General features: G+C 51.1%; 1 protein-coding gene across 5 annotated transcripts in view; it reads left to right on the top strand.

Annotated features, from left to right (window-relative positions):
• Window positions 1-5,472: 5,472 nt before the first annotated feature.
• Window positions 5,473-11,473, top strand: part of CTDSPL (CTD small phosphatase like) — a 115,881-nt gene continuing 109,880 nt past the window's right edge. For 2 of the 5 annotated variants that reach the window (XM_046002815.1, XM_046002813.1), the window contains exon 1: window positions 6,395-6,838. In XM_046002815.1, coding sequence (XP_045858771.1) covers window positions 6,505-6,838 — 334 coding nt within the window. In that variant the 5' untranslated portion in view covers window positions 6,395-6,504. Of the gene's footprint in view, window positions 5,769-6,394; window positions 6,839-11,473 lie in introns of those variants that run through there. The other 3 variants (XM_046002817.1, XM_046002816.1, XM_046002818.1) reach the window with 2 other exon arrangements.

Below are 11,473 nucleotides of genomic sequence, written 5' to 3'. Positions count from 1 at the left end.
ATGACCAAGGCAGGAAGTTTTTTCCTACATTTTTTTTTAAAGATTTATTTATTTGACAGATAGAGATTACAAGTAGGCAGAGAGGCAGGCAGAGAGAGAGAGAGGAGGAAGCAGGCTCCCAGCTAAGCAGAGAGCCTGATGCGGGGCTCGATCCCAGGACCCCTGGATCATGACCTGAGCCGAAGGCAGAGGCTTTAACCCGCTGAGCCACCTAGGTGCCCCTTTCCTACATTTTAGACAAAGAGAGATTCCTCACCAAATACATTGGTGAGGAATTGATGAGACAAAGAAAACTTAACTTTGGGAGCTTCAACTTGGGGCTGGAGTAGTAAATTAGTAAACAGTAATGAGGGTTGTTTATACAGCCTCTGAGCTCTAAATTCCCCATCTCTGGTGATAAGGATGTCTCTTCACCTCCTGCTACAGGTAGTTCACCTTTCACGCGGGAGATTTATTTGCTGATTTCGGGGAGACAGAGGGTCTGAGTGTCCTTCTGGCACAGGCTGTCTTCTAAGGTCGCTTTTACTTAATCAATCTGCCATGTGGCACATGTGGGGGCAGCCTGTCCTTAAGCTCCCCAGTACCCCCAGGGAGCTGGCAGGGAGAGAGTCCAACTTCCATACCCAGTTGGGCGCATGAAAAGGACTTCACAACATGGGGGCCACCAGGGGGCGGGCCACACCTGCCAGACCGCTGGCCCATCAGGGGGCCTTGTTCTTGACAGAGAAGTGTCTGTCGGTGGGAAGGATGCTTTGCACAGGTCCCACGTGGGGACAGATGGAAAGCATCCCTGGGGATGATGGCAGACGGCAAAGATGGCCCAGATGCCCCGGGTGCCAGCGGACATGGGCATTTGGTTGGAGGAATCCATGTGTGGTGGGGGAAAGGGGTCTTGGAAAGGAAGAATCAGGATGTTGTGGGAGCACGGGTGTGGAGGGGAAATGAATGAGTTTTGGGGAGCCCTTAGGAACGATGTCCTGCAACTTGTGTGGGAAAGATGAAACAAGCTGTCTTGAGCATAAGGAAGTCCTCTGGCCTCCCTAGATAAGCCTTGATCCTCCAGGGCATAGGAAATTCATACCCTCCCCTGAGGGAACTCCACAGCCTTGAGTCAGGAGTGCTGTTCCCAGACTCCTGCAGCCCAGGCACGGAACTGTGGTTGGTGATATCAGCCAATAGAGTCCCCATTGTTGCTTAGCCTGGCTCTAACTGTTTTTCACTTCAGCTCACAGATCTGAATACGTTTCTTAAATGGCGCCTGTTCCTTACTCCAGATTACCCACAGGTTAAAGTCCAAACTCAATCTGGCTTTCAAAACCCCAGTCTCTTCTTCTATGATGATGTCCTACTGCTCTTCAGAGGGAGCCTTCTCGGAGGCTGAAAAGGTCTCTTACCTGGGACCCTGTGGGCTCTGGAAATGATTTCACTAGCATCATATCCTCTGTGGGGACTCCTGGGCTGCCAGGAGAATAAATCAGTTTTATTCTGTGCTGCCCTCTGATTATTCCTCTGCTCCTTCCATTAGGCTATGAGTCCCTTGATAGCACTAGGTCTACTGCATTTGGGCCAAGCTGGGCACTGTGAAAGCACCCAAATACATACCTGGAGAATGAATCAATGACCTCTGTGGGTGTGGTCTGTCCTGCATAGCTAGAGCAGGCCTTTTTTGAAGCTGATAAGACCCTGGACCTGGTCCACTGCAGAAGAGAACCGCTACCCGGAGGAAACTCATCTAGGTCCCAAGGTGACCCCGAGGGAGAGACTTGTAGACAGGCTCAGGGTTGTATTCATTTGACTGACCCCCAGGAATCTCTGCCCAGATTCTACTTCCATTCCTTTCCAAATAAGACTTGCTTCCCTGAGTCAGAGGCACATGCAGTTTGAATCAGAGAAAGACCAGAAAAGCTGGCACTGAGATAGAAACTAAGTAACAGACACAAAACTCAAGATTGAGATGCCCACAGAGAGGAGAGAAAGCTGACCAAGGACAGAGCCCAGAGGGCAGAGATTCAAAGATGGAGAGCAGGGCTGGCCAGGCTGGGGATGGCAAGCCCAGACAGCATCACCTTCCTCTACTCCCTGGATTAATGCAACATCTTCCGAGGGTTTCCCTGCTGCTTCCTCTGCCTCTCTCACCCAATCTGCTAGTCAATAGGAACTTTCTAAACACCTATCTGAATATGTCATTCCCTCAGATCCCAGAGTGAAGGAATCTCCGATACCTTTCCTGAGTTACAAGACTCTGCTTGACATGAGCTCCATATACCAGGGATCCTTCAACTCCAACCACTATGTACTTCTCCCCAAGCTTGCTCTCCCTGGCCTCTAAGCTGGAAACCAAGCTGCTGTTCCCTCTACCCGGGACACGCATTCTGCCCTGCCTCCTCCCCAGTTGCCCATTCTATACCCAGTGTCCCTTTGTCAAGGGCAGCCTCTCCCGCAGCCCAAGAGCATTCTCACCCCATCCCCCACTTCTGGTCTGATTGTCCCTTCTCACATTGGAGCTCCACCCCAGAGACTCCAGGCCAGGCTGTCTTCACCAATACTCTCCAGCTTCCTACCAGCTCTCTTCCTAGGCCTGGTGGGGGGTGGGAGGATGGGGGGTGCAGGTTTGCCAGCTCTAGGGCCATGTCCATCTGCCCTTCGTATCCCAGTCTCTCACTCTGTGTAGTGATTCCTTTTTAGGGTTGTGATTCTTCCTAGATTCTCCATTTGTCTCTTAAAAAAATGTTTCCCACTAATTTTCTATTTAAAGAAAAATTAAGTTAATTTAAAGAAAAACATTAAATAAATAGTGCACATGGTACAAGGACACTACATGATAATAGTTTGGGAATTGCGACTCATTTTGGTACTCTGTTCAGACCTCTTCCATCTTTTTTATTGTTTCTGGGCATCCCTTTCTGGGACTTGATGTGCTTTGGCCTCCCGTGTCGGTACCTGTCCTCAGGTCACTGGGACTGTTTTGTTCCCATTCTCTCTGAGAGCCCAATGTGTCTGGGAGCTTTAAGCCTCCTCCCCCCAACCCCCCACCAACTCACAGGGTCAGCCCATAGCTTTAACTGACAGGTGAGAGTATGACGGCTAGTTCCTTAACCCCCATTTTAGACAACACTGAGATCCTGTCTAGAACAGAACCTAACACATATAGGGGGCACTCAATAAATGTTTGTTGAAATAAAAATGTATCAATCTTATCCTTTGTAATATCTGTATTTCTTTGTAATTTTTGTCACTCTTAGCCTTTTCCCATCGGACATTTAAAAAGCATTTATTTTGTTTTCTTACACTTATTTATTTTTTATATTTAATTATTTGATCCATCTTGGTACACTGTAAAGACTAAGATAAATGTATTTTCTTCTCATGACTAATCAGGTGAATCAATAGCAATTCTTGACTCTTTTCTTTATCTATCAAACCAAGATACTACCTTATCTAAGACTCATTTAGTGAGGTATTATGTAATCATTTATTATGGTGGTTATAAAGGATTATGTCACCACATGGAAAAATGCTCACCCTATAATTTTAACCATGATATATATTAAGATTTTATTTATTTATTTGACAGAGAGAGAGAGTATAAGCAGAGGGAAGGGGCAGAGGGAGAGGGAGAAGCAGGCTCCCCACCGAGCAGGGAGCTGGATGCAGAGCTCCATCCCAGGACCCTGGAATCATGACCTCAGCCAAAGGCAGACAGTTAATGGACTGAACCACCCAGGTGCCCCTTAACCATGATATTCTTATAGCTACATAAAATTATGCCAACGCATTGGCAAGGACAGGGAGAAATGGAGTAAAATAGATTGATTTGAGGATGGAGATAGGGATGTGGGTGATTTTTCTTTTTGATTTCTATGAATATTTATGAAATAAATAATAAGTTGAAACTTTAAATGAACAAAATATGGAGAACAAGGACTTAAAAGATAGCAAGCTGTTTTCTTACTTGAGCTTGAGACAAAGGCCTCCTGAGGTAGTTTTGTTTTTGTTTTTTTTAGAGGTGATCTCAGGAGAAAGCTGAGGACAGTGAAGGATTGTTACTGGAGAGTCCTGGGGAGTCATTCTTCCAGGAAAGGCTGGACAGGAGAGGTTCTGTGTATGAAAATCATGTTCTTTGGCCTTGTACCTCTGAGTTCTGAGCTCCTTCCCAGCCTCAACTAAGTGAGCAGAACCTCTGGACATCCCACACCCAAAAGGTATCACAGCCTCAAGCATATGGATCCGTGAGTCCAAATGCTCCCACCACCTTGCCCTGGCTAATAGGAAGCTACATAAACCAGGCAGCAAGGATACTGATCTGTGAGGTTATATCTAAGAATTGTAGGAAAATCATGTCTCCCTGCACAGCTTTCTCTGGAAGATTCCTCTACCCCCTTAGAATTCTGCAGTTTTTAAAAAGTTGAATTCAAAGAACATTATAATTCACCAGGCCCTGGGCCAGCCATGCTATCATAACAAATGTGAAAAGCCTGAGAAGTAGGGACACGTGTAGTCCTGGATGCCATGGGGCCCAATCTGGTCTGTACTTGGGAGGGTTAGGCAGGGCATGTCCTAGAGCCTGGGTTACAAACTCTAGAGCTTGCCTTCCTAAACAAAAGGGCACTTAACTTCAATCTTCACGTCTCAGCTGCCCCAGGCAACCCACTGGGGACCCAAAGGTGCCGTGAGAAGTGCAGATACTCAAGCATGAGCACACACCGAGGCGACTGGCACCAGGACCCACCCACACGCACAGAGCCAGGATGTCACTTGAGGTCTTGGATTTGGGGCCTGTGGAGCTTGCCCGACTACCTTTCAGAGCAGCTCCGCTGAAGCGCTTTCCCACCTGCCTGGCCCAGTCTACCACACCCCGGCGCTCCCTGGGCTCCACCTGGCCCAAAGACCTGGCCAGAGGGCTTTTCCCGGAGTGTACTTTAAAACTTCCGAGATGTTCGCTGATTCCCCCGGTGAGCCCGCGACCTGGCTGCAACCAGCTCCGGGCTTCAGGACAAGCAGAGGTACGAGAAAGGACCTGCCAGAGTCTCGTCTTTCAAGTCACTACCGGGCTGGATGTGCGCGCAAGGCCTGAAGTGCGCGCGCACCGGGGTCCGGGGAGGTACGGCTTTACTCTGCAGTCCGCCCACTCGGCCTTGCCCACACGTCACGCTCCGCGGGCCCGCCCCAATCCGCCTGATTGGTGCAGAGCGCGCGCCAGCGCTTCCGCTCCGCCTCGGATCCGCCCTCCTGTGGCACTGCCCCGCCCCCGGTTTACAGGGCTGTCTGTGCCGCTTCCAAGTTGGAACGCGGAGGCGCGGGCGCCCAAGGGTTCCGACCCTCCGAAGCTGAGGGGGCACTTTCCTGTCATGCGTGCTCTCTGGCCGCCGCTCCAGGCCTGACAGTGGCTGGCTGCTCTTCAGAAGCACAGTGCCTGCCCAGCTTGGCCCGCCACAGGCCCCTTCTTTTCCTCAGCCCTCGACCGGCTCCCCCACCCCCCTTATTGCAGAGCACCGGAAATGCCCACTGCCCGGGCCCCTCTCGGCGCCGACACCCCCACGTGCCAGGAGGTTGGTCCTCGAGGACCCGTCGCCTGGCAAGCAGGCTCTCAGGCCCGGTGCGGATGCGGGTTCCTCCGGCACCCCACGCTCGGAGCCCCCAGCCGCAACCACAGACGCCCCCTCCTGAGCCCTCCAGGATTCTTCCCACTCTGGCACCCCTCCGCCGCCCCGCACGGCCCCGGTTCTTCCTCACGCCGGCGCCCAGGACTCCTTGGCGGACCGCCTCGTGTAAGGGACCACTCCTTAGCAGGCACTACCTCCACACAGCGCTGCCCTCCGCGCCCTGGTCCCAGACTCCTCGGTCCCCGCACCCGGACGTCCCTCACCCGGCATCTCCCCTAAAGCATCCTCACGGGACCCCCTCCCCCCCGGCCAAGTTCCTCCTCCGGCCTTCCCCCGCTGACCACCCCCCGTCAGGGCCCAAACTCGTTCGCGCAGCCGTGCGAGCCACCCGCGGCCATCGGGCCCCACAGCGCGCAGCCCCCGTGCCCCTCCCGCGCACCCGCGGGCCCCCGCCTGGCCCCACGCCCCTCACCCCGTCTGCCAGACTCCTCCCCACACCTCTCCCCCCGCCCCCGGGCCCCCCGCATCTGCGGCCGGAACCCTTCTGGATCTCCTGCCCCGCCGGCACCGCACCCGCTCGTCCGCCCGAGACCCCCCACACCCACTCGCACGCTTCCCCCGCCCTCCACTCACCCCTCCGTCTCCCCCCACACCCCTCTCCTCGCCCCCGCCGGGGCCGGCGGGCAGCGGCGGCGGCGGCGGCGGAGGCCGGTCCCCGGGCCGGGACACACCCACCCGCCCGCCCTCCTTCTTTCCCTCGCTCCCTCCCTCCTTCCCGCCCGCCCTCCCGCCCTCGCTCGGCGCTCGCTCCTTCCCCCTCGGTCGCTCCCGCTTCCCGCGGCGCCCGGCCTCCCGCTCCGCCTCCCCGTGCGCGGCTCTCCCGGGCGCGGCTCCGGGGTTCATGGTGACGAGGCGGCGGCCGCTCCAGCCCAGCGGCGGCGGCGGCGGCGGCGGCGGCGGGAGCTGGGGCGCGGGCCCGGGCCGCCTCTCCCTGAGCGCGGGGCCGGGCGGCGGGCGCGCCCAGGCGGCGGCGGCGGCGGCGGCGGCGGCGAGCGCCCCCCCCGGCCCGCGGCCACGCGCGCCCCCCGCGCCGCGCCCCCCCCGCGCCTGGCTTGCGGGGGGCCGGGCCGGCGGGTGGCCGCCGCGCCGCGCACCCATGGACGGCCCGGCCATCATCACCCAGGTGACCAACCCCAAGGAGGACGAGGGCCGCGCGCGGGGCGCCGGCGAGAAAGGTGAGCGGGGGCGCGGGCGGGCGGCCGCGGGCTGGGGGCGGGCGCATTCCCCGCGCCGCCGCCGGAGTTGGGCGCTGTGCGCCCGCACGGGCCTGGGGGAGGGTTGCGCCCGCGGCGGAGGGTGCGTGGGTGTCGGGGTGCGCCCGCGGGCTGGGCTGTGAGCGGGTGGCGGTGACCCTGACGGACTGCGAGTTTGGGTTTGCGCTCCGCCGACGGAGAAGTTGTGAGCGTGTGTGTGTGTGTGTGTGTGTGTGTTGCTGGCCGGCTGTGAGTGAGTGTGCCCTGGTAGGTTTTGCGTGTGCAAGGGACTGAGAGGTGGTAAGGGGGTGTGGTGTGCACCTACCAGAGAGGTGCTGAGTACCCTGTGCACCTGACAGGTTTTGAGTGTGTATATGTGCCTGGTGGATTCTGAGTGTGAACTTACATGTGTGTGCACATGCCAACTGAGATTGTAAAGGTGTGTGTGTCCCCCCCAGAGAGGTTGTGAGTGCAGGTTTTCCTGCCGGGCCATGAGTTTTTGTATGTACCTTATGTAGAGGTTTTGTATGTAGCTAAGAGGCTGTGGAGTAGATATGTGTGGGTCTGCATGAGCGTGAGCCTGCAGTTATATGTGTGTTCCCTCCCGAGGGAGTTTGTATGTGTGCATTGTGTGCCCACACCACCCAGCTGGCAGGTTGAATAAGTTCTGTCCATGGACAGGAAGGTATGTGTTTGGGCACTCACACACATGAAGGCTGTGTGCCTTCCTGTGTCGTAGGTGTGCACCATTGAGGCTGTGTGTCTGGGTGTTTCAGTTGGTGGTGCAAATGCTGGGGCGAAGGGGGGATGGTCAGTGCCTAAACCATCCCCCTCTTTTTCAACTATGCTCAGTGACACCAGCCTGTTGGGATGGCCAGCAAGGTCTGGTTCTCCCTGGGTCCTTTTAGGGTCTGCCTCTAACGGGCACTCATAGGGGCCTCATGGTACCGGGTATGTCTCTTTCCTCTGTGCTGCAATGTCTGGTTTGGTTTCAGCACATTTGACCCACCACTGTCTTCTCTTACCTTCTGGTTGTTCTTCTTTGTGTCTCTGTCCCTCTCTGAGACTTGGGTCCCTTTCTCATATGCCCTGCTTACTGTCCCTCTAGTGAGTTGTCCTGAGGTTTTGAAGGACTAAGGAATCTGGCTTGGTTGTTCTGGTGACTAAAGCCCTGCCTCCCTCTCATCCTGCTGTGCGCTCCCAAAAACATCTGGATTGATACCAGCAGCAGCCTACCAGGACACCCTCCCCTCACCCAGTCTTGTCTGACCACAGACAGCTTTGGGAAAGAATCAGATTTCTTTCCTTGTGTTAGCATCCTCTCTGCGTCCGTGGGGTGAGGTGTGCAGCCTTTCTGAGGAAGGGGGGATGGGGTGGGAGAAAACAAGGCTCTGTATCTTTCCAAGCAGGGACCACTGGGCAAGCCCATCAGAAAAATGCAAGAAACCGCCAGAGGTACCCTCAGACTGGGGATTTATCAGTGCATTTGCACTTTTGTGGGCCATAAACATTGTGTCTGCAGACTTGTTTTCTTTTATGTAGAATTAGAAATCAAACTCCCCCAGGCATTTTTCTCTGCCTTACAAATTGGCTAAAAAATTATGCAGAGAGGTTGCTTCAGATGAATCTCTTTTGTCTCCCTCATGCCCAGGTGGGCAACACATAGGTTCCTGCCACTGAGAGCTGTCAGCTCTTGGGGCCCTGGTGTGCACGCTCTGGGCTGGGTGTGTCCTCTTGGGGAAGGATTAGTGGGAGGCATGAAGGAGGTTTGATATCTGTGCTTCTCACCCACTCTGGATTGAGTGCTTTGTGTGATGCTTTGCCAGAGAGAGAATCCACAGCTCTTATGAGGAGAGGTGTGGCATAAAGCAGGGAAATATTTGTCAGGGCCTCATCCCCGATCTGAGTCTTGGAGCAGGATCCTCCCCAACTTTCTCTTTTCCTCTAGCTATGAGCCTTTTTAAAGTAAAGCCAATTGAGCCAAAATCCAACCATGTAGAAATACTCAAGGATGGTGCTTGTTCTCTTCAACCTGTTTACATTGCTTTTCATGACGATCTTTTATTATCTTTAATAGTTTATTTTGTTTGTTTTCTAGTGTCAGGTCGGCTGATTGTTAACTGGGTAGGTGAATAGTTGCTGCTCTGGGATGGAGTGGCTAGTTATAGCAGGTTCTTCTTGCTGAAGCATTAAAACAGTGCTCAATTCAGCTTTTCACTTTAAAAAATGGGAAAAAATTGGTCGATTACAATGTGGCAGTAAACTTAATAGCCAGACTTTGGAATAGCTTCTTCAGATTCCTAATGTACTAAACAGGTTCAGCAGTGTTTCTAGTTTAAGCACGTTGATCTATTTAGATAGGCACAATATATTTTACATAACTTTAACTTTAGGTAAACACTTAATCATTTTGTTTTTATTTACAGGGCCTGAAATGTTGTAAGTTTTGGGGATAGGAAAGAAACTATTAGTTTTAAAAGTTTATTTTCATCATTTATTCTGTGAAACAGGAATGAAAAATGTTGCTCTTGGATTTGATATGAGGGTTAAGTGAGATGATGTATATTGAGGACTCTGCCTCATGTGCCACTATCCCACAAACCTTTCTTTAGATGTTGATTTGTAAAACAAACAAACAAACAAAAAACCACAACAGCTAATAAATGTGGGCTGTGGTGTTTTGCACGAGTTGAATTACTTCTTGACACATTGCCACGTGGTGGTGCACTGCTTGGAGACGACTGTCAGGATTGTCACTGTCTGCCTGGCCTGTCAGGGAAGTTTTATTTCCTAGTTGTGTTTGATTTCGTTGATAGTATAAAGATGCAGAGACAGATCTCCCCGTGAGTTCAACTCAGCCTGCTTTGCTATCCAGAAATTTACAAATCAGTAAGGAAAAGCTACACAATGCAGTAGAAAAGTAGAGAAGGCAGATATGAACAAGGAAGTCATAGAAGAGGCAGTCTGTTCAATAAATGTATGAAATGATGCTCATTTTCATGTGAAATAGTTGCTTACATCAGCTTGGTAAAGGATTTATATGGCAACAAAGTAAATAAAAGTTTTTGGAAATGGATGCTCTTACAGACTTTTGTTAGAGAATAAAGTAAGTACAGACTTTTTAGAGAGTATTTTAGTACTGAATTCTTTAGGAACCCATTTGGCTGCAAGTAAAAGAAAACCAGGCTCATACTATGGCTTAACCAAGAGGAGTTTATTTTTACATAACAAATAGTCTGGAGGTAAGCTCCTGCTGGTTTCGCTTCGGCCACTCACTGATAGCAGGACTGACATCACGTTGATTCTCCAGGCTTTCCTCAGTGTAACATGGCTGCCACCCCTCCAAACACCACAGCCACCTTCAGGGCAGGAAAAAAGGGACAGTGCCATTCATGTCGATCCCTTTTACCTGGCTCAGCAAACTTTTGGGGATGTTTACTTAGCTAGAACTGGGTCACATGGCCACCCCTAGCTGCAAGCAAAGGGAGTTTCTAGCTTTTTCAGCCTTTGTTATGGGAAGCAGGAGATGATTAGAAATGGGTGGGAACAGGTATTGGTTCAGGCAGTCAACAATATTGGCCATACCTTCAAAGCTTCAGTTCTACTTCTGGGTTTTTCTTCTAGAGAACTGTCCTCATAGGTGATCAAAGAAACATGTATGAGCATTTTCACCGATGGGTACATTACTTGCATGGCAAAAAAAATCCATTCTGAGTTTTTTTTTTTTTTTTTTTTTAAATAAGGTGAGGAATTTAAGTTCAGGATTTTTGTTTGTTTTGTTTTGCCTCTGGCTGTCTAATTACTTCAGCCACATTTGTTGGAAAAGCTATCCTTCCTCTTTTGAATTTTTTTTGCATCTCTATCAGTTCAGCATATTTGTGTAGGTTGCCTTCTGGGTTCTTGAGTTTGTTCCTCTGATCGCTGCGTCTATACCACTGTCTATGCTGTGCAGTCTTGATTACCAGAGCTATGTATGAAGTCTTGAAATAGGATAGACTGGTTCCTCCAATTTTTGCTCTTTTTCAAAAATTGTTTTAGCTTTTCTAGTTTTTGTTTTTCTATATGCATTTTACAATTTTGTCTATATATATAAGAAGTCTTGTTGAGATTTTGATAGGAATTATATTAGACCTATATAAAAATTTGGGGAGAACTGCATCTTTACGATGTTGAGTCTTCCAGTCCACGAGCACATTATGTTTCTCTATCTATTTAGATATTCTTTGATTCTTTCATCAGGGTTGTGTAGTTTTAAGCATATAAGTCCTGTTGATGTTTTGTTAGATTTACATTTAAATGTTTCTCTCTTAAGATTTTATTTATTCATTTAGGGGAGAGAGCAAGCATGGGAGAGCATGAGCCAGGGGGTGGGGTAGCCAGAGAGAGAGAAGCAGAGTCCCCACTGAGCAGGGAGCCCCATGCAGGACTGGATTCCAGGACCAAAGGGATCATGACCCGAGCGGAAGACAGAAGCTTAGCTGACTGAGCCACCCAGGCGCTTCTCTCTCTCTTTTTAAGTGATTTTTTGTACTTTCAATTTTGGTCCAAGTATTCAATGCTAGTATGTAGAAATATAATTGATATTTGTATGTTTGTCTTATATCTTGTGACTTTGCT

Source organism: Meles meles, chromosome 4 (assembly GCF_922984935.1).
Source record: "Meles meles chromosome 4, mMelMel3.1 paternal haplotype, whole genome shotgun sequence".
NCBI classification, from domain to species: domain Eukaryota; kingdom Metazoa; phylum Chordata; class Mammalia; order Carnivora; family Mustelidae; genus Meles; species Meles meles.
Note: the sequence above shows the minus strand (reverse complement) of the source record. Positions and strands in the feature narration are given on the sequence as shown.